Raw genomic sequence first — 23,468 nt, forward strand, 5'->3', positions numbered from 1 at the left:
ATGTGTCGATTAACATACAGGCAGCTCCAGTCCCATAGGGACTGCGAACGGGGCCCGTTCCATCCACTTCAATGTACGCCGTCTGTGTGGGAACGGCGCATGCGCCGCTCCCACACAGTCCAATTTGAAATGCGCGCCATCCGGCGCCATTTTCCTGTGGACCGGAAGTCGTGGCCGGACAGTAAGATTACTACTTCCGGTCGCGGCTTCCGGACTTGTGCACTTGGACCAGCGGCAGCAGACGGAGCGGACGGGCCGGAGGGAGCCGCGGCGGCAGGAGCAGGTAAGAGATTTCTATGTATGTTCGTGTTTGTTTACTACTGTATGTAAACCTACTACACTGTGTGTTAGCTCAAAAAATGGCGACACACAGTGTAGGAGGTTAGACCGTTCAATTCCCTCGTTTATCCCGGCACTAGCCAGGATAAAGGAGGGGGGGATGCTGAGAGCTCACTAAAGCGAGGACTTTTTACCCAATTTTGCAGCATAAAGCAATGTGGTTGCTTTACCACATGCAATGCTGCAATTTTGGGAATAGCTCCATCTAGTGACCAGCAATGGGAAATATTATAAATTAGAATCCAATTGAATCCAATTTATAATATTTCCTGACTCGTGAAAAAAAAATAAAAATTAGAACAATGTTTAATCACCTATACACTAATTGTTTAACAAAAAAAAAAAAATCATGTTTTGCTGGCAACACATTCCCTTTAAATGGTTTATGGCTAATGTTGAAAAATGCAATACATGGGGGCAAAAATGGCATTTTAGCCTTTAATATTTATAGGAGCTTAACCCCTTCCCGCCGCAGCCACTTTTGGACCAAATGACAGAGCCTCCTTTTTAAAATCTGACGTGTTACTATATGTGGTAATAACTTGGGACTTCTTTTACCTATTCAAGCAATTCTGAGATTGATTTCTCGTGACATATTGTACTTTATGATAGTGAAAAAATGTGGTAGATAAATGCAATATTATTTTGTGAAAAACACCAAAATTTTGAGAAAATTTGCAAAAATTAGCATTTTTCTCAATTCAAATGTTTCTGCTTGTTAGACAGATAGTAAGACCACACAAAATAGTTACTAGTTAACATTTCCCATATGTCTACTTTAGATTGGCATTGTTTTTTTGAACATCCTTTTATTTTTCTAGGACGTTACAAGGCTTATAAGTTCAGCAGCAATTTCTCACATTTTTAAGAAAATGTCAAAAGCCTATTTTTTTTTTAGGGAACAGTTCAGTTCTGAGGTAGCTTTGAGGGCCTTCTATATTAGGAACCCCCACAAATCACCCCATTTTAAAAACAGCACCCCTCAAAGTATTCAAAGCAGCATTTAGATAAGTTTCTTAACCCTTTAGGCGTTTGACAGGAATTAAAGCAACACAACTGTATATTTATTGCCCTGATTCTGCAGTTTTTAAAAATATCCTACATGTGGCCCCAGTGTGCTAATGGACTGAAACAAGAATAATATATCCAGTTATTTGTATAAATGCCTACATCAGCTGTAACCTCATAAGGAAGAGATGTGCCCACTTGACCAACTATATACAGTATATTACTCATGAATATTGATTTCAGCAGAATTTACACCTGATATGTCATTGAAGATAGCTCCGTGCATTTTTTATGTCATATGATTATTTTTTTTTGTATTCGAGCTATACCTTAAAACTTGCAGAAACTATCCTACAGGTTGTGAATGTTCCCTTTGTTTGAAAGTAGCACAGAATGTATCAGCATGTTTGCTGTAGATAAGTTTTGTGTTCCCGAAGAACACTTATCAGCTGTCATTTCCTGTACCCAATCTCATTAACTTGACATTTAGCAATCCCTGTCAGAGCCTGGAATTTAAAGAAGGTCCACACTGTCTCATCTTTTCTTTTTACAGTTATGTTTACTAAGCAGAAAAATAAAGTGTTTTGTTTTCGCTTAAAACATTACGGAAGTAATTGTTTCACTTCAATGGGAGAAGAAGGCTGCAATACCTGTGAATCGACGCCACATCTGTGTCGACGATTCACAGTGAGCAAGTAGAAATGAAGGGGAAACACATATTTTTCCACAACAGTTTGATAGGTTATAGGTGCAGGTACTGCATCTATCTCCAGAACTGAGGTCGCTGAACTCCCATACCTCCTGGTGAGACCGCTTGTGCATACAGTCAGAGGATAAATGGAGAGGTGTCCACTTGTGTGCAACTCTCCATTCATTCATATGGGAGTTATGGATATGCCATAAATGTTTGAGTTGGAAATAACCCTTTAACTCTCTCAGCAGCAGTGTGTATATGGAAGGGGTGAGTTAATGTGGTGACCTGATTGTAACTTCATGTGGCGCACTATCTCTAAATATTCTAGTCCTAATATGATGCCATTATGATAAATGCTTCTTCTAGCTGTAGGAATGTTTAGATAATACCCTGCAAAACAGTTGGAAAATTTCCATTTGGTTGTTTTGTATATTGTAAGTAGGCAGCAGGTACCGTAAGTAGTCCATTGACAAACAGCAGACCGCATTAATCAAAATGTCTGTATTCCGCAGGCAGATTATTGCAGGACAGTTCTGATGTATAATGGGAGTTTTATGATATTGTATTATATTAGTTATATTTTAAGAGGCTGCAAACATTAAGATTAACTTCCTCTAGTATACAAAAAAGTTAGTGTACCGTTCACTTCTCACAAGTCATACAGACATTTTTTAAAGTTTTATCAGTAGGGTGTCCAGCTGTTGACCCCCCCCCCCCCCACTGATTGTTAGAACAGAGCTGAAGTACTTTTATCCACTTCTCTCATCTTTAATGCACAGTACAGTAAAGTTGTATATTGCTTTTGTATTAGGCTCTGTTCACATTAAAGTTGGAGGCTCCGTTAGAAGCCTCCATCACATATTGACACCTTGACATAAACTCGACAAACCCATTAAAGTCATTGGCTTTGCCGGGCACATCTGGTTTCCGTCATGCGAAGGATGCGGCAGCTCTGTTTTTTCATTATTCTGCTACTATGAAGGAACAGAACAATTGAAAGCCTTGACGCAGATGTGAACAGAGCCTTAATATTGTAAACTCATAAGAAAACAGTTCTCAGATGTCTAAATAAAGTGTTATAGTCACATATAATTATAGTATAGCTTAACTATTGAGGGAAAATAATGTGCCTTGGTCGTGAATGTTTTGTGTACTAATATTAATTTTGACCTACAGAAATGTGATACATCAGTAGGGCAATTTATACCATATGTTCAATAATTCTTCTCTGCAGGGTTTTTATCGTTACATTATAGAATGGGGCACATCAACTGATAATTGTCCATGTCAGTAATGCAAGTGCTATATTCAGAATGACCGATTGTGGTAAAAATAATTCTAATAAGATTCTAAGAATTTCTGTGTATTTTGATCTAATGTTTTAGAATGGTCAGAACATAAAAAGCAGCTTGTTATTCTGTATGAGAAAACATTGTCTCTCTACCCAAGAGTAATAATTGCTTTACCTGCATTTTACAGTATAGTATGTCATGTCAAGCAGGACTCAAATCAGTTCTCTTAGTGATGCTAAATCCTATTTGTGGTATTGGCATATTTCACAGGGCATTTGTATGCCACTAATTGGCTGTCATTGCAGCTGTGCTTACTCATTATTAAGTGAGAACTTCTTTATATACTGTAATTTATCATCTGAGAAGAACAACATCTCTTACCTTCCAATTGATTACTATTATAAATCAAGGTGCGAGGTACCCATGACTTGCAGCTAAAGCTTCATTCACATAAGCGCTAAGTTTTTCCATTATTCTGTTCTTCATAGGAATAGAAGAAGGAAAAAAGAGAGTGCTGGAGCCATAGCATCATGGACAGTAATCAGACTTTTAAGGGGTTCTGTTGGGTTTGCGAGAGGGTGTCTGTCGTTTTACCGGAAGAAATAGTGCGGTATTCTGCTCTATTTCTCTTGTCATTTTTCATCAGAGTTACGATGGAGGCCCCTAATAGATCCTCCGATGCAGATGTGAACAGAGCCTAAACCTTGTAAAGTACTTGCCAGACTTACTGGAATAAATATAAAATTTGCGTAATCATTTTGCTGCAGGTTGATTTGTTGTTTTTTTTTTAATTTGTTTTTTTAAATGGCTGCCCCTTTAGTCTTAAAGTTGCAAAAAATTTCATGGATTTTAATATTTTGTAGCAAGGCATCTGCCACATCTGTACACAGAAATCATAGGGCCCCGTAGTAAAACTCAGAATGGGCTCCACCCACCACAAGAGCTCTAACATATGTACTATTTTTTTGTTAAAGTTAATGTCCACTGTTGTTTGGTAACCTATATTTCACAAGTAGAACACCAAACCCCCTGCTTCCATATACACAGTCACAGAATGAAATAAAAAATTTTTGTCTGCTTGCGTTCAGCTTACTGTATATGGATTTAAATAGCTTCTGTTGAACTCAATGAGACCTGTAAACATCTCCATGTAGTGAGCTCTCCCATAACGGTGGATGCAGGAAAATGCTAGGACTGAGAAATGGTTCAGTCCTAGAACCCCTGCCATAGCATCCATGTAGGCTGTCTCTATGATAGGCAAGTTCACTTTTGGGAGTAACACTGTTAATATAGCATATGAAGTACTGTAACTTTATAATGTACTATACACATGGTCACAAATATGTTGATTATAATAAATACCAAGCGAGTAATTGTTCATAAAAGCTCCAAAGAAAAAAAAAATATACAAACATATATGCCTATCTAGTTGGTATAGTATTTACATCCTAATAAGCTGTAGTAATTACTTAGCAGATCATTATATATTCATTTTATTGCCAGTAAGTAGTATGCCTGTTGACGTCTACCCTCCTGAAAATTCACATTGGACAATGACAAACTAATGGAACTCCATAGTAATCTACTTTTCCTAATAGGATACTCTTGATGAGGCAATTTATTATTCTTAATAAACTAATTCTATTCTAATAAATTCATATTAAAATTAACTTACCTCAGGTTATATCTGGCAAGCATCATTCATTTCAAGCAACTAGTTATTGAAATTACCTTGAAAACACTCCGTATATTCGTTGCTTAAAATATGGAAATATATTGACTGCATAATATTTGGGAGCTTCGGTGAGTGCCTCGATCATTCTTCTACAATATATTTAGCTGGTTGTGCTACACTTTCGATGAGCAACTCCGTGGCAATTTACCTGCATTTATCCAAATAGAAAGAGAGCCATTCTTCTACACTCCCATTCCGATTGTGCGGTTTTGGCAGTGCAAGCCTTTTTCCTTCTTCCCATTTCATAATATTTGGGAGGGTGCGCTTTCCAAAGTGTAAAAGCATGATACTAAAGGTATTAACAGAGTTTTATAGAGTACATACAAAAGTGTAATGCTAGGAAGTTTGTAAACTCTTTTTTTATTTATTTATTTTCGTTTTCACATACATTTGTCCTAAAATGTATTCACATTTTCATCTGCAGTATGTTATAGAAATAAAATAGAGAATAGAGAATGTAATGAATCTTAAAAATATGTACATAGGTCTGTAAACATTTGACCATATTGAGAAGAAATGACTTAATGGGTAACTGTAATTTTATAAAACTTCTGCCATGAACCTCTTCATGCTAGAGATCAAAAAAGATCTCCGCACCTGGATCCCCACCAATTTCTAGAATGAAGGGGTTCAAGCACTCATGTGAGCACTGGACCACTAATTCTTCCGATGGCATTTGTCCATTCTTCTTGAAGAGCTATTTATGGGCTCTATAATGTCTATGTACTTTCTACAGTCTATACATGTATACATGACTCTGCAAAGAGAGACAGCAAATGCTTGAGGGGCTTTCTGTAGACATTTTTAAAAACCGAAGGCCTCATACACACAGCCATGATATACAGGCCGTATGACAGCTGCATTTCCCGAACCGACCACAGTTCAGGCAGCCAGAGTTCCTAGCATCATAGTTATGTATGATGCTAGGATTCCCTGCCTCTCCACAGAAATACTGTCCCGTACTATAATCCTGTTTTCTGTGCGGGACAGTATTTCCGCGGGGAGGCAGGGACTCCTAGCATCATACATAACTATGATGCTAGGAACTCCAGCTTCCCGAACTGTGTGTTCGGTCCGGGAAATGCGGTTGACATACCATCCGTATATCATGGGCCAAACATTGTGTGCATGAGGCCTAAGAGATTCACAAACTTTCTAGCACCACGATAGGTAGAACTGCAAAGGTAGATAATAAAACTGATATATACCTACACAGAGACAGAGCGTGTTACTTTATGATTATTTAGTAAGGTTATTTCTATTGTCTATTGCCAAAGGATGCATGGATTCTCTTCTTCCATATCTATGACATACATGTTTATAATTCTTAGCAGTGGCGTAACTACCGCGGTAGCAGCAGTAGCGGCTGCTACGGGGCCCGGGGCTTGAGGGGGCCCGTGCCGCCAGCCGACACGCCCACCCAAATGCCCGGTGGCGCCGCTAGCAGCCGTTATGGCTGCTACAGCGGTAGCGCCGCTACTGTGGGGCCCGCGCCGCCGAGCCTTACACAGGCCCTCTCATCATGCCTGTAGGTGTCGCTAGCACCGGAGGGGGCCCCAGTGCTAGCGGCAGCCAAATACATGTGTTAGCACTGAATGGCCGGGCATGTTCCGTGCCTGACCATCCAGTGCCTTACAATGACACTGATTGGCTAGCGGCGCGATGACATCATCGCGCCGCTTCCATGCTTGGAAGGTGCTGATTGGCGGGGCAAGTCATTCTGCCCCGCCAATCAGCGTCATTGGAGGACGCTCTTTCAGCTCCTGCAGACATGCTCAGAAGAGAGCATGTCTGCATCGCCAGTGAACAGCGTGGGAACGGGATCATGTGAGTATGGCAATTTATTAATTTTTTTCTTCAAAAATGTGAATGGCATTATCTATAATGGGGGGGGGGGGGGTTGGTCGTCTTTATGTGGGGCATATCATATATAGGGGGGTCTATATGTGGGGCAGTAGCTACAGGGGCGTCTATATGTGGGGGTGTGGGCCACTATATACAGGGGGCTCTATATGTGGGCCATTATATACAGGGGGCTCTATATGTGGGCCATTATATACAGGGGGCTCTATATGTGGGCCATTATATACAGGGGGGTCTATATGTGGGCCACTATATACAGGCGGGGTGTCTATATGTGGGGCACTAGCTACAGGGGAGGTCTGTATGTGGGGATGTGGGCCACTATCTACAGGGGGGTCTATATGTGGGGCAGTATATGTGAGATACTATACAAGGGTGGGCTATATGTAGAGCACTATCTATAGGGGAGCTATTTTTTAGGGTACTTTCTATAGGGGTGGGCTATGTGTGGGACACTATATACAGGGGTGGGATACCTGTGGGGCACTAGCAACAGGGTGGCTATATGTAGTGCACAGTCTACAGGGGGGAGCTATATGTGAGACACTATCTACAGAGGTGGGCTATACGTGGAGCACTAACTATAGGGGAAGCTATATGTAGGGCAGCACGGTGGCTCAGTGGTTAGCGCTATTGCCTTGCAGCTCTGGAGTCCATATGTGGGCACTATCTACAGGGGGCACGGTGTGTGTGTGTGTGTGTGTGTGTGTGTGTGTGTGTGTGTGTGTGTGTGTGAGACAGTTATATTTAGATGTGTTGAGAATTTTAACTTTGTTTATAGGTGCAGAAATGTTTTAAAACTGAGAAGCTGAAGACATCTAAACGGAAAACTGCAGAAATGGGTCATGGCCGGGAGAATTCATCATAGATGTCTGAACCGGAGGGAGAAGAAAAGAACTAGAATCTGAGACGTCACCGGTGAGTCACTTAATGTAAATGTTTATTCTGCCTCTAATCAGTAATGTAGTCACTGTATGATCTGCAGCGAGATGATGGGTGGTATGATTTTTTTTTGTGAAACCGCATCTCCCAGCATATCCTTATCATTGTTCCGGCCATGCTGGGAGCTGTAGTTTTACACCGTACAAACCTATACGCAGTGGCGTAACTACCGCTATAGCAGCCGTAGCGACTTCTACGGGGCCTGCAGCATGAGGGGGCCCGTGGCACCCGCCGGCACGGCCCCCTCCCATGGCCGCAGGCTCCGCTAGCAGCCGCTATGGCTGCTACAGCGCGACGCCACTGAAGGGGTTGTTCCTACAAAAGACATGCATCCCCTATCCACAGGATAGGGGATACATGTGGGATCGCTGGGACGCCCAGCGATGAGGAGAACGGGGGACCGAAAGTCCCCCCTAAGTTCTCCATGACAAACCTCGGACTTCCGGGGTCTGTGTCGGCAGCTCCGTAGAAATGAATGGAGCGCCGGTCGCGCTTGTGCGCATGCGTGACCAGCGCTCCTTTCATTTTTATTGAACTGCGCAGACGCCAGAAGTCCGAGGTTAGTCATGGAGAACTTCGGGGGACTTTCGGTCCCCCGTTCTCCTTATCAATGCCAGCGATCGCACATGTATCCCCTGTCCTGTGGATAGGGGATGCATGTCTTTTGTAGGACAAACTATAGGCCGTTTTTGTTTTTTTGGGGGGGGCTTATATGGTGTTATCTACAGAGGGGGTCTGTATGGCGTTCTCTACAGAGGGGGCTGTATGGTGTTATCTACAGGGGGTCTGTATGGCGTTATCTACAGGGGGCTGTGTATGGTGCTATCTATAGTGGGGCGCTGTGTGGTGGAATCTATAGGGAGGCACTATCTACAGTGGGGGGGGGGGTTGTGTGATACCCAGCAGAGGGGGGGCCCCAGTCAAAAGTTTGCTATGGGGCCCAGTCTTTCCTAGTTACGCCCCTGATTCTTAGCCTTTCCTTTTCGCTACCAGACACCTAGCTGCCAATTTTGAATTGATAGACTTGAAAACATGACCCAACAAAGGTATACTTTAAATTAAAAAGTATGTCTCCAAGGACAGATTCAGCAAACCGCTAAGGTCATGCGTATCTTTACTTTTGTTCCTTAACCATAGCCATTATTTTTGAAGAGTTGATAAGAGTAATTTTGTTTGTATTGTACAGTTTACTTTTTGCGGCAGTCCCTGGACATTGGATGGGAAATAGTATAACAAAGTATACGTAGGGTTTATATCTTTGTAATTACTTTAGAGATTCCATTGAAAATTATTTTTTTTTGTCAGTGCCACCACTATGAGAAAAAGTGCTCCCTGAGCAGTGAAATCATGCTCTGCTTGGGGGATTCCTGTCTAAAAAAACAAATACACCCTATGATTGTACCATCTCCCTATGATTAAGTCAGAAGGTTTTTATGCAGATCATTTTTGAATTACATTGATCTGACCATTTTGCCTATTGGGACCTAAAATGGTTTCAATTGTCTGTCAATAGTAATACCAGTCTTCTTTTTATAGTCCAGGTATCTACATAAGCATTTTAAAAGTTGTCTCGATTGACCTCCCAATTTGCCTCTCATTACAAAAAAAACCACAATCTATCCTATGGTAACTGCCAATGTATATTAGTTGTAGTGCAGGAAAAACATTGAATCTAAGGGCACGTTCAGACGTGGCGGAATCGCTGTTGAATTCCGCTGCAGTCAGTCCGCAGTGAAATTCTGCAGCAGCCGTTTTTTACATTTGTTTCTATACATTTTTAGGAAACTTAGTTCAGACATTGCGGAAAATAACTGTGCAGAAATTAGGCTCCGGTGCAGAATTTTCCCTCCGCAGCCTGCACATGATGTTGCGGAGAAGAAGCGGAATTTCACTGCAGATTTCATCCTTTGCAATGCAAAAAGTCTGCTGTGATATCTGCAACGTCTGAATTACCTGTCAAATATGCAAATGTTGCTGCAGATTAGTTGCGTAATTGCCCCAAATCTGCACCAACATTTGCAACGGAAAAATCCCGCCACGTCTGAACTTGCCCTTACTATATATTTTTTTGTCTTTTTTTTTGTCTTTTTTTTTTTTCTTCAGTTTGCACTTACCTGTTTTTCATTTTTTTTTGTAAGTGCACATTGTAAGTGAATAGACTTCTCATTCCCCCCTCCCCTCTTTGCCTCTTGCAGTTGCACTGAAACAATGAGAGGAAAACTGCAGCTACAGTAAATCCCCCTACCCCTTTCTGTCATCTATTAACTGTTGGAGGCTTCTAAACCGTTACAGAGAGCCTGCAGGCATGGACAAAGGAATTGCAGGCTGTTTAAGGGTGTGAAAGATGCCACTACCCTGTAAAAGATATTACAAATTTTCATATATTCACACTTTATGCCAAAAAAATTGTAAAGTATAGGTACCTTCTAGGTTAAAATCACATATACAGCTTTTGTGGCAGTTTTAGTGCAAGTTTTTAAGCCATGCACAGGAGTGGATGCAAAAGAGAGTATCTGTCATTCCTTTATGCTTTTTGTTTTCTTTTTGGATCTTCTCCTGGCTTTGACTAAAAAAATGCATTAAAAATTGCCACAAAAACTTCATGTGTGACTCCAAATGAAAAACTGTATTTATTCACCAAAAGTTCACAGCAACGTTTCACCTTCTCAATGAATGCATTATCAGGCAAAGTGTCTCAGTAACAAGCAAGTATATATAGGAAGCAAAGCTCAATTGATGTTTGTTAAAGTAGTGGAGCTGTATTGAAGATAGTTCTGTGTGAGTGGACACAATAACTCTTAAAGTTGATTTTTAGAGTTAAAGAATGTACAGAACTATCTTCAATAAAGCTCCACTACTTTGACATGTATGTATGTCGAGTAACTATTTGTGCTCTGGAGAATGACAAGGTGATGCGGGGCTATTTCCATGGCAAATCCACGGTTATAGGCACAAATAGAATGGGTTAGTGGCAAGGCCTTTAGTAAAGATGTCTGAGAGGCTGTTTGAAGTGTGTATTGCGCATGTGCACCCATTTACACAGTGAATATTAATGAAGTGGTTAGATTGTGTTCCATTAGTCTATGGCAGAGTTTCCTAACCTTTTTAGGCTCGAGGCACCCCATGGAAAATAAAATTTTCCTCAGGGCATATCAAAAATTGTTTATGAAAAGACAAAAAACAGCTAAAAACAAGCACTACACTTTTAGGGTACTTTCACACAGCGTTTTTTTTGTAGGACAGAAAAAAATCTGCCTCACAATTCCTTAAGGCTATGTTCACACAGAGTATTTTGCAGAGTTTTTTGACGCGGAAACCGCGTCTCAAAACTCGGCAAAAACGGCCCTAATATGCCTCCCATTGATTTCAATGGGAGGCAGAGAAAGCGTATTTCGTGGTGTTTTATGCCCGCGGCGCTCAATTGCCGCGGGCGAAAAACAGCGCGAAAATCGGCGTGCAGGGAGAAGAAAATCTGCCTCAAACTTCCAAACGGAATTTTGAGGCAGATATTCCTCCTGCAAAATACTCCGTGTGAACATAGCCTTAGATTTTAAATTGATAGCATTGTTTGACGTTTTTTTTTTCATGTTTTTTGGCCACATTTTTTTTAAGCCATTGAAGCTAATGCAAAAACCGCAGGCAAAAAAACACTCGAAACGAGTTTTTTCTGCCTCCTATTCATTTCAATGGGAGGTCAGAGGTGGAAACCACTCAAAGAACATCAGCCCCACTCACAGTAAAATGACCATCAGCCCACTCAGTAAAATGACCATCAGCCTCCCACTCAAAGTACAATGATCATCAACCCGACCTCACAGTAAAATGACCATCAGCCCACTCAGTAAAATGACCATCAGCTCCCCACTCAAAGTACAATGATCATCAACCCCCCTCACAGTAAAATGACCATCAGCCCCCCACTCACGTTAAAATGACCATCAGCCCCCCACTCACAGTAAAATTACCATTAGCCTGCCCCCGTCACAGTAAAATGACCATCAGCCCCCCTCACAGTAAAATGACCATCATCCCCGATCACACTGAAATAACCATCATCCCCCCTCACAGTAAAATGGCCATCAGCCCTCCCCCAGTAAAGTGACCATCAGCCCCCTCCCAGTAAAGTGACCATCTGCCCCTCCGGTAAAGAGACCATCAGCTTCAGCCCCCCCCCCCCCAGTAAAGTGAAAATCAGCCCCTTTAGTAAAGTGACCATCAAAGACAGAAAGTGTGCTTATTCCTGGGAAAGGAATAAGTACTTACCCTGCCCAGGTCTTCAGCGTTGATGGCTCCTCTCCCTTCATCAGGCTCTTCTAGCGGGAAGTGGTGTTCGGTACTTGTAGCAGACGTGCGTGCATCACGGCTGCTACAAGTTTAGTGGAACTAAGTGCCAGGGGTGGAGCTTGTCGCAGACGTGCGTGTGTCACATCTGCTACAAGCAAAAGTTGTTTTTTTTTGCAGTAGAGGAGCAGAGGGTCGCGAAACCCCTAGGTGATTCTTCCGGCACCCCAGTTGAGAACCACTGGTCTATGGTCATATGACTGGATTTTGTCCAATGGAAGGGGGTAGAGGAGGGCATGAACAGTATGACAGTGTGAATGGTGAAATGTAAAATGAATGAATGACATTGTATCCAATGGTTCTTCTTTGTATGGTGAGTGCCGGCATTTCTGTAAATAATATGATGGGAATGGCATATTATTAATTATGAATACACTAAACACTATTTTATATGAATTTTTGAATGATTATGTATAACACTTATTTAGCATGTATTGCTGCTGTCACTAATGCACTTTATTTATACTTATAATGGTATGGAATGTACTAGAAACGTTGCTGTGAATAAATCCAGTTTTTCATTTGGAGTGCAGCTTCCTCATCACCTGCTTTGTATATTCAAGTACAGTATATTCTAGAAATTTCCACAAAGAATTTTTAAAAATACATTTTAACAAAGCCGTTTCTGCCAATGTTTAACGTAAATCCATAATCTTACCTGGAGCTTAATGCTAGTAATTATATTTCTAGATTCCACAGGCTATTTTACTTGTGTAGATAGCCTGAGGTATTTTTTTCTAATTTCCATAAAAATTCTGTAGTATATGTCTTTGAAAGTAAGTGCCAAATTTGCTAGAGGCAGTTCTCAATCATAAGCTGTGTCCTGATCCTCTTTAGATTTTTCCAGTGGTTGGATGGGCCTTAGGTTTACTGAGACATGGGATACATCATTTTCTTTTTAATATTAGCTGACATCGGAAAAACCGTTGGATGAATTGATATATATGTGATATTTTCGGTTACTGGAGATTACATCTTGGCTGTATTGATGAATTATTACTTAGTTGTCATAAAAAAAATGTTCCCTTTTCCCAGAGTGATACAAACAAATCCGAATTTGTATACTATTAAAAATAATTTTTTTAACCTTTTAATATTTTTTCTTTGCATTAAAAGTAGTGTACTTATACAGATATGTATTTCTAGTCATTTGTTATAACAATTATTGACATCAACCAGAATTTTCCAGGCTTGGGTTGTTGTAGTTTGCTTTGTCATAGCAGAGTGACCTAGCTTATTTTTGGCCTGTATTAAGCAAAACTTGCCTTTTTATTTTACCTAATTTATTGTAAACCTGCACTTCAAAGAACTATACAATAAATGACATATATGACATTAAACAAAGCATTCTCATTATACCTGGATAGTTTGCTCATCGAGCACTATATTATGTCACATGTAAGTTCATTGACAAAAAAATACAACAGTTGATTTATTTACCACATGATATTTCAAAGTGATTTTGCACACATGATAATGGGTTAAACATTCAACACTATGTAAAACCATGGTCTAGTCAAGTTTTATTCTTTGATTTTGATGGCCGCCAGGTTTAGCTGAGTTCACATCTGCGTTCGTATTTCCATTTTTCTGTTTTGTCATAGGAAATTTTTTTTAAGTAACAGCAGCGCTGGATCCATCAGATGACAGACATCAATGGCACAGATGGACCACATTGACTTTTTAAAAGGGTCCTTTGGATTTCCGCCATGGTGTCCCTCATTTCACTTGAAAAAAATATAGCTGCGTGCTGCACTATTTTTTCCTAACAGAGCCTCCAATGCAAATATGAGCGAAAATATTATTTGTAAAGAATAGTATCTGCAGCTGCCAACAGTTGAGAAGCCTCATGCAATAGACGTAAGAGAAACATGTGGCTCCTAAGACAATTTTTGGGGAGTAATGTGGACACCAGACCTAGCCCTGGATTAAGTGTAGCAACACAAAACTGCATCCTATTATACATCAAAAGTAGCTCATTACTAATTTTACATCTTGTTTACAACCGTAATGGAAGAAAACAATGTCAACAAGTCTACGTATAAATCTCATTATGCATTAAGGTAATATATTCCTATAATAATAGTTGAGCGAACATCTCCCTTAAGCATTCCTATAAATTATATTCCATATAACTGCTTTTATGATAGAATTTCTTCTTATAGCACATATTCTGGGTAAGTTTTACTTTTAAATTCACGTAATAAACTATAATGGAAATTACTTTACTTCTAACAAATAACTACATAAAAATAATGAAGGAACAAACACAAAATAAAGCACATAATAAAAGGCTTATGCTGGAGAACAAAAGCCATTCTCTAGTCCACAGTACTATGTACTTATACTAATGTCTTCAAAATGCTTCCTTTATTTTTGTTTTATAATGCCTACATATTTTAGCTTAAGGAAATTTAGCAAATGCTATTGCTGCTTTGCACTGAAAAAGCCAATAATGTTTGTTAAACCAACAGCCACTTTCCTGGAGGATATTGGGATGAGTTTTTTTTTTTCTGCTTTTCTTTCTCGATGCCTTGAGAGCACAGATTTCATAGCCTGTCTTCAAAACATAATAGTTTTCCCTACGACTTCCTACTGTTCAACCAAATAGCTTTTGCTGGTTTCTGCTCCCCTCCACTGCTCGGAGTTGATTCTAAATGTCAAGGTTTAATATGTGCTGTAATCTACTTGGTTTTGGCATGTATATTTCAAACTTCATTTACCACCTAATCTAAAATGGTGTATATCCACTACTGATAACTTTGTGTTATCGAGATATAGTATTTTTTTAAAATTATGAATACATAGCATTTGCAGAGGTCATTAACCTTACTGGAATGAAATGATTGCTGTATATTGTGAAAGATTAATGCTCAAGGAGTTGGGTCATGTGGTTCTCCACTCCTGATCGACTGTTTGTAGTAGAAGAACCATAATCGTAAGGCAGTTGGGCGTCCATAGAAGTCAGTAGTGGTCGATGGTATTCGCTGTTTAAAGTGAGTGTCCTGTAGTCCTCCAGTGCTGAGAGCTTTGCTGGACATAAATCGCAGATTTAGCTAATAGAAGGGGTTACAAGTGTATGATGTAGTAGAGCAGAATTTTTTTCACAGCAGAAAACTACTTTAACTTTTCCATTGGCCAGTGTTTCAACTCTAGTCTAAGTACCCCCAAACTGGTGAAGACTTTAGGTTTTACCATAGAGGACACTTTTGCTAATTCCGGAGTATTGGCTATACTTATATTACCTGTGCAATATAATGGACAACCTGAAAACATGACCCATTGGGGCTGCTTGAGGCAAAGAAGAATGCATTAAACAAGATTATTTTGTGATATAATGTATGGACTTAATGGATATATTATAGCAGCCAAGCACAGTTTAGCTTAGTTTTTCTAAACGACAAAGGAAATTGGAAGCGGATTTGAATTGCTTGCTAGGGCAAAAAACACATGATGCCCAATATCTCACCGAATAATTCCAAATACCAATAAATAACAGGTCATGGAATTAGACTTTTATAATTGTATAATAATAATAATAATAAAAAATAAAATAAAATGTTTGACATACTAATTGATACATAACAACATTTTAAATTTCTTCAAATATGTCATGGAAATTAGACTGAAGACTATCAATAATTATTTTTCATTGTTCATTATAGTCCAAAAAATGATTTACTGACTTGTGTAGATCAGTGTTAAAGTTAAAATATGTGTTGGGTCCTCCTTGTATACTTATAGTTTGTGCTTCTAAACACGTTTCATTTTATTTTTCAGCTAACGCCAGTTGGTACAACAATCTTTACTGGGTTTTCATCTAATGGTGCTACAGACATAGATGATGGTCCTAATGGTCAAATTGAATATTTCATCACTTTCAACCCCAATGATACAGTAAGTATACATACTATGCATGTTATCATTTAAAAAAAAAAAAAAACGTAATTGATAAGGGTCATTTTATGATTGTTAAATCTGGTTTCTTTTATTGAAGGTATCCTTGGATTCCAAGGATAAAATCTTCAAGTTATGTTTATTTAGTTTGCAGTTGGCTTCTGTATCAGTGTAAGCACGGATTCTGAGATGTAACTTGAAGCTCCTGGGCTCCAATGCGAGATCTGTGATAGGGCTCCTGTTAAAGGGCCCGTGGTAATAACTGGGTTCACAGGCTCGTGTCGCCCACTACTACTACCTCCTTTATGTCAGGGTCACTAGGGTTATGCCTAGTTTCCCCTACCATTCTCTTGTATTAATTTTAGTCTAATTGCTTTGCTACTAAGTAAGTGTATACGACTGCATAATAAATAAAGGTATGTTTATTACTACAAACCGTAATCACACTTCGGGTATGTGCACACACAAAATTAAAAACGTCTGAAAATATGGAGCTGTTTTAGAGAGAAAACAGCTCCTGATTTTCAGACTATTTTTTAGCAACTCACGTTTTTTGCGGTTTTTTTACCGCTGTTTTTGGAGCTATTTTTCTATAGAGAATGAAAAACTGCTCTAAAAACATCTCAAGAAGTGACATGCACTTCTTTTTCGCAGGCGTCTTTTTACGCACTGTTTTTAAAAAATGAGGCGTAAAAAAACGCCCTGTCGGAACAGAGCGCCGTATTTCCCATTGAAATCAATGGGCAGATGTTTGGGGGTGTACTGCTTCCGATTTTTCAGCTGTTTTCGGGATGTTTACGGCCCAGAAAATGGCTGCAAACACTACGTGTGCACATACCCTTAAGTTTAAAATACAACAAACACAGTAAATAATCACAGTATAGTATCCGTGCATCCAAAAACACATAACCACTTAATATGTATTGAATACACGGACACTACACAGTATAAACAAGGTATTACAAACACTAATCTATACCGCCAACCACTAACCACTTAATTCACGATATAGCATCAGCATACCTCAATACATATAATAACTACACGTGCCACAGTACCAGTACAATATATTACAATACTATACTAAAACCCACCCACATACGTAACATACATACAAGTTACAGTGTACTCACTCATGCTTGCTTCTGTGACCCACCCCCACCTGGCTCTAACTTTCCCTATACACTCAAGGGGTTTAATACCAGGGGAAATCTGTAGACCAGGGAAGAAAAAGGATTACCAGGGAAAGTAGGGTTTATGGGGGGAAAGGTAGGAGGGGGCAGAGGATACTTAGCGATGCATGGGATCCTTGGTAGAGATCCTTCTGTATGGGCCCAGGAAGTAAAAGAGAGGGAGTGTAGGACAGTTTATCTTTTTAAACCCTCCCGTGCACTTCTGTATTACCTCACATACTCATGCACGTGCAGGCGGGAGGGGCCAGGCCTTGAGAACTTCCTGCTTTCTGGAATACAATACAGGATTTGTTCACTGCTTATGGCTTCCACCCCCCCCCCCCCAGAGTGTGTCATTACCTGGAGAGGGGGGGCAGGCAGTGGGAATGCATTGGATGTGTCCACTGTCTTCTCCCCCTCTCCCGGTGGGTAGGAATATACACCTACATAGATATAAATATATAAAACACTTCCCTTTACAGCTCCCCAACTATTAGGCATCATTTATAGTACTGGTCTCCTCCTATGGGCAGAGCGACATTTTGGGCCCCCTCAGATTTCAGGGTCCGGGTGCGAAGTCAAGCTTTGCACCCACTATAGTTACACTACTGCACAGATTGGATATTTTTATAGAGATTTTGAATGACAGATTATTTGTATAAACACATGAGGAGTTTGAATCGGAAACAAATACACTGCATGCCTTGAACACTAAACAAATTCTCAATTGCTTTGTCTGACACAGATTTTTTTAATAATGCCTTTCAGTACAATCTAGGCAAACTTATAGGAGTAAAAATACCCATAGATTTTTGAATTCGGACCCTATGTGCTGATCTTGAGGACCACAACTATAATAGAGGACAAGTTTCTGAGATCAATATACCCATAGAGTCTGCAGTGTGCTTCCAGGAATTTCATTTATTGAAATAAAAGTATAAAAAATATTGATACTGAAGGTGCTTCTTTCTTTTCACCTGATTAGCAGAAATTCAGATTTCAGAAAGTACTGTATACAGTACATATATTCCAGGCAAACTGTACTAAAACAATCAAAAATAGATATTGGGATGCACTCCTCAATCAATTGGCGTGGTGCTAGTAAGGTAGGGACGAGAATCCCAAAATATTGAAAATATACAACCCCAGCACTCACAGAGGTACGCAAAAGATCCAGATGCAAACAAATTTAAGTTTTATTGCAACAAAAGATGGTAAAGTTGAGGTGGAAAGCGACTTGGTAAGACGTTTCGGCCGAACCTCGGCCTTTGTCACGGTCGCTAAAATGATAAAGAATAAAATGCTTTTACAAAGTTGGCAATAAAATTTACAAAAATACAGTATGAACAAATGAAAATAATAATATGAAAATAACATATATAGATGAGTTATCTCTGTTTACATGAAATTATATAGCGCTGTCACCTCAGATATACACAGAGAACAATTATTATACATTATAAGGAAAAATAAAAATATTTTAATACTGAACTGTATAAAGAAAATTGCGTGATCAATTAGTGGAACACGTAACACAAGAATTAAGGAAATCATAATCATCTATGAAAGAATAAGTCATAATGATCTATAAAAACAAGACTAGGGGCTGAATAGTCAGAACAAAATTAAGTTAAATATGCTCAAGGAGGATCTAGCAGTATATAACTGTATGTGGCATAAACAATCTGGAAACCTCTGATGGTGATGCAATACCTAGGTTACATATATTGATTTAGTTTTGTTATTGTGGTGGGGAGAGGAAAGAGTCCTCACTGTAGACCATACCATAAAGTACCGGTAGAAAATAAAGGACAGTGTGAAAAGGAACAAACACTAGAGGATAAACTAAAGGGAGAAAGTAAGAGGAAAGACATGTGCTGCTGTACCTGTAAGACGATATCACTGGTATGGGTTGTCCGCCGGATATTCCCTGTGTGTCTGTGCTATGTGAGTTGCGTCTGTGTTTATACCAGACCAACCGGAACTGATGTCAGTGGTACAGCCAGAGCCGTCTAACAGCTGATATGTGAGTGCAGTGAATATTCATGAGGTAATTATAGCAAGGGACCGTGAAAAAGAAACCTTCTGGGAGTATTGACAGAGCCATCTAGCTGCTGATATGTGTGTCCAATGAATATTCATGAGGTAATCATAGTAAGGGACCGTGGAGAAAGAGAGCAAAGGGACCTAGCAGCTGATGTGAGTGCAATGAATATTCCTGAGGTTATTATAGTAAGAATGTGTGTTAGTGTGTGTATATATATATATATATATATATATATATATATATATATGTGAGTGGCATGTAATGAAGGAATGCAACTATATAGAGAAGTATGTTGACAGAAACTGATTGGACGCTATCTAGTTGCCATGACAACGAACCAGAGAAGGAAAGGGACCGTATGTCTGAAGGTATAGATGATCTCAGCCCATGTGTATGGGATGTCAATGTAAGGATAGATGTAGGAACGGTATAGAAGGTGATAGTAGTCATGGCAACATGGAGAGAAGGGAAAATTAGAAAAATTAGAAAAAATAAAAATAAAAAATAAAAATCAGAAAAAATATATATGTATAAAAATGAAGGAATAAAGATGAGATTTGACAGCCGGTTTTATGGTACTTTTACCTGGTCCATGTGGATGTGTTTTTTCTCTAGCGTGTCTAGAAACAGAAAAGACAACAAGTTAGAATATGCAAGTCAAACAAGATATAGGAACTGGCATTAATACATGAACTGCACAGAAGATAATAGGGTTTCGTATCAATTCATTAGGTCAAATTCCCTATTGAGACCCCTGGGACTTAAGGTTTGTAATGTATGTATCCAGTAGGATTCCCGTTCCTTAAGTAAATGTATGTGGTTGCCACCTCTACGTGGTTGAGGAACGTGTTCAATTATCTGGAACTGAAATTGGGAAAGTTGATGATTAGCCTTACTGAAGTGGTCTGGTAATGGTAACCAGTTTTTGTTACAGCGGATAGTAGATTTGTGGCTTGTTATGCGATCCCTAATGTGTTGTGTGGTTTCGCCCACATATATTAGCCCACACGGGCACTTTACCAGGTATACCACAAAATTGGTATCACATGTATAGAAGCCTTTTATGGGAAAAGATTTATTAGTGTGGGGATGCTGGAACCGATCACCCTTGATAACGTTGGAGCAGCATGAGCAATGGAGGCATGGGAAAGTTCCATTATGTCTGGGTCGTAAGAAAGTTTGTCTGGGCAATTTAGTGTTGCTGCCAATGTCTGCTCTAACCAATCTATCCCTGAAATTGGGTGGGCGTTTGAGGCACATCATCGCAGGCGACTTAAATTCTAGAATGGTCGGGTAGGCTGTACTGAGGTGGTGCCAATGTTTTCTAATAATTTGTTGGAATTTTGGAACCAAAGGGTGATATGTATGTACAAACGGAATTCTATTTAGTTTAGTGTCGTTGCGGGTGGTACAAGGTGTGTGATCTTCTTGAATCGTATTATGCAGTTCTTGTTGAAGTATCCGTGAAGGATAACCTCTGTCTTTGAATTTGTCAGTCATTTCTTGTAATCTAGTGTGTCGTGTTGTCTCATCTGTTACAATCCTAGAGATGCGTTTATATTGAGATTTAGGAAGTGAGGTTTTAGTTTTATACGGATGGTTACTCTGGAAATGGAGCAGGCCATTTCTGTCTGTGGGTTTGGTATATAGATCGACAACTAGATGGCCAGTGTTATTTTTCTTAACCAACGTGTCCAGGAAGCTTATCTCCTGTGAACTCAGATTTAATGTAAATTGTAGACCCTCACGTATGGTGTTAATTTCCTGGACAAAATCTATGGCAGATTGTTCAGTACCTTTCCATATGCAAAATATGTCATCTATATATCGATGCCAGCAGATTGCATTATCCCTGAATCTAGGATTGGTGTAAATGTGGGTAGATTCGAATTCTGCCATGTAGGCATTGGCATATGGAGGAGCCATGTTAGAACCCATAGCAGTGCCATTGATCTGTTTATAAAAGTTGTCCCCAAATAAGAAATAATTCTCATTCAGAATTAATTCGAGTAGTTCTAAACATAATGATTTGGAATTCATGGACATATCGGTAGTGTCCAGGAGGCTACTTGTGGCTGCTAGGCCATCTTGATGTGTGATGGATGTGTATAAGCTATTGACATCCAATGTAATTAGGAGGCTAGTAGGCTCAATCTGATGTAGACTTTTAATAATCTGTAAAAAATGGCTGGTGTCCAGGAGAAATGATTTGGTTTTTTTAATGAGGGGAGTCAATATTTTTTCTAAAAAGATGGCTAATGGGGATGAAATAGAGTCGGTGGAGGCAACTATTGGTCGACCAGGGGGATTGATTAAAGACTTGTGAATTTTTGGTAGGACATAAAATACGGGAGTGATTGGAAACGGATTCTGTAAAAATTTGTGTGTTTTGTGATCAATTGTATTAATATCAAGGTGATGATCAATGATGGAGTTGATTTTATGGCGTATATCGGAAATAGGGTCTCTTGGTATTTTGAGGTAGGTGTTACTATCAGTAAGTTGGCGATTGATTTCAGAGACATAATTATTATAATCAAGTATTACAATGGCCCCTCCCTTATCGGCTGGTTTAATTATGATTTCCCGGTTATGTTGTAAATCCCTTAAGGATGTCCTTTCTTCAGTGGACAAATTTTTTTGATGGGGATAGTAGCCCAAATTGTAATCGTGCAAGACGACATCAATGTCTCTTTGTACAAGTTCAATCACTGATTCTGTAGCGTGGTAGATTTTGGGGGGAGCAAAATTGCTTTTGCTACGGAGGCCCAAATTAGAAATAGAAATTTCTGAGCACACGTCTCTAGGCTGTTGGGAAGTGGATAGATCAGTAAGTCCAAAGTGTGTCTTGAGTCGTAATGATCTGTAAAAGTAGTTCAATTCCTGCTGGAGAATGAACGTATTACAGGGGGCGTTGGGGCAGAAGGACAAGCCTTTCTGTAAGACTGACAGTTCTGTTGGCGTAAGGGAATGAGAGGAGAGATTGACGACCAGGTGGTTCTTCCTACCTGGGACCTCGTCTGTATGTTGGTGTCTCGACCTCGTCCATCTCCTCCCCGCCCGCCTGGTGGTCCGTTTCGGCCTCTCCGATTGCCTAAAAAACGTGGAGGACGTCGACCAATAGAGGAGTCGCTGCCAGAACTGGAGAAATTTTCTGTTTGTTGTCGTGGTTGGCGCCATGAATTTGCGTAAGTTGACGACTCGTTCCATCGGTAAACCCTGTTGTTATCGTAATCCGTTGCGTCCCTCTGGAATTTATCGCGTTTTCTTAGTTGTATGGTCTTAGAAAAGTCGTTGATGGCAATGTCGGTACGTGTTTTCAGATTCTCCCATTCACTGGGGCTTAGAGTTGCTGATAGTTGATTTTCCAAAGCCTTGATTTTAATATCGGATTCTGAAATTCTGGTTTGTAGATGAGAAATAGTAAGTAGAATCAAATCCAGTGAGCATTTGTTTAAGATCCTCTGGAATTGTTGACAGTATTCTTCATCGTCAGAAAAGAGGGTTGGTCGAAGGTGACTCCTGAGGCCACGTGGTATTCTCTCCAATCTATGATATTCCGCCAGAGTTGTGCGATGCAGGTCATAGGAGGTATATTTTCGTAGTTCCTTTTCGTAGTCTCGTGTACGTAGTTCCTGCGGAGGAATTCTCAAAAAGTCTCCTGAGTTGGTGACTTGTGCCAAAATATTGGCCGTGGTAGTGGAATCGAAGGCAAAAGTTGATGACGTCATCTATATCAGGGTGCAAGACATCCAAGGTACAGTAGTAATCAAAAATAGATATTGGGATGCACTCCTCAATCAATTGGCGTGGTGCTAGTAAGGTAGGGACGAGAATCCCACAATATTGAAAATATACAACCCCAGCACTCACAGAGGTACGCAAAAGATCCAGATGCAAACAAATTTAAGTTTTATTGCAACAAAAGATGGTAAAGTTGAGGTGGAAAGCGACTTGGTAAGACGTTTCGGCCGAACCTCGGCCTTTGTCACGGTCGCTAAAATGATAAAGAATAAAATGCTTTTACAAAGTTGGCAATAAAATTTACAAAAATACAGTATGAACAAATGAAAATAATAATATGAAAATAACATATATAGATGAGTTATCTCTGTTTACATGAAATTATATAGCGCTG

At 39.7% G+C, this 23,468-nt stretch overlaps 2 protein-coding genes across 3 annotated transcripts in view; one reads left to right on the forward strand and one right to left on the reverse strand.

Moving 5' to 3' along the window:
* PCDH15 (protocadherin related 15) overlaps positions 1-23,468 on the forward strand; it is a 1,038,602-nt gene that overhangs the window by 358,691 nt on the left and 656,443 nt on the right. Inside the window, exon 6 of the mRNA XM_075841191.1 lies at positions 15,995-16,111. Coding sequence (XP_075697306.1) covers positions 15,995-16,111 — 117 coding nt within the window. The remainder of the gene's footprint in view (positions 1-15,994; positions 16,112-23,468) is intronic.
* Positions 18,462-23,399, reverse strand: LOC142662909 (uncharacterized). 2 transcript variants are annotated; one of them, XM_075841189.1, is made up of 3 exons: positions 22,339-23,399; positions 19,916-19,950; positions 18,462-18,563 (listed from the first exon to the last, which is right to left on the reverse strand). In XM_075841189.1, the coding sequence occupies exons 1-2, from the start codon at positions 23,059-23,061 to the stop codon at positions 19,942-19,944; spliced, it is 732 nt and encodes a 243-aa protein (XP_075697304.1). In that variant the 5' UTR covers positions 23,062-23,399; the 3' UTR covers positions 18,462-18,563; positions 19,916-19,941. The 2 variants fall into 2 exon arrangements, 1 of the variants encoding a protein (XP_075697304.1); XR_012851034.1 differs by lacking the exons at positions 19,916-19,950; positions 22,339-23,399 and adding an exon at positions 19,170-19,396.

The sequence above is a fragment of the Rhinoderma darwinii genome, chromosome 11, assembly GCF_050947455.1.
Source record: "Rhinoderma darwinii isolate aRhiDar2 chromosome 11, aRhiDar2.hap1, whole genome shotgun sequence".
In the NCBI taxonomy this organism is placed as follows: domain Eukaryota; kingdom Metazoa; phylum Chordata; class Amphibia; order Anura; family Rhinodermatidae; genus Rhinoderma; species Rhinoderma darwinii.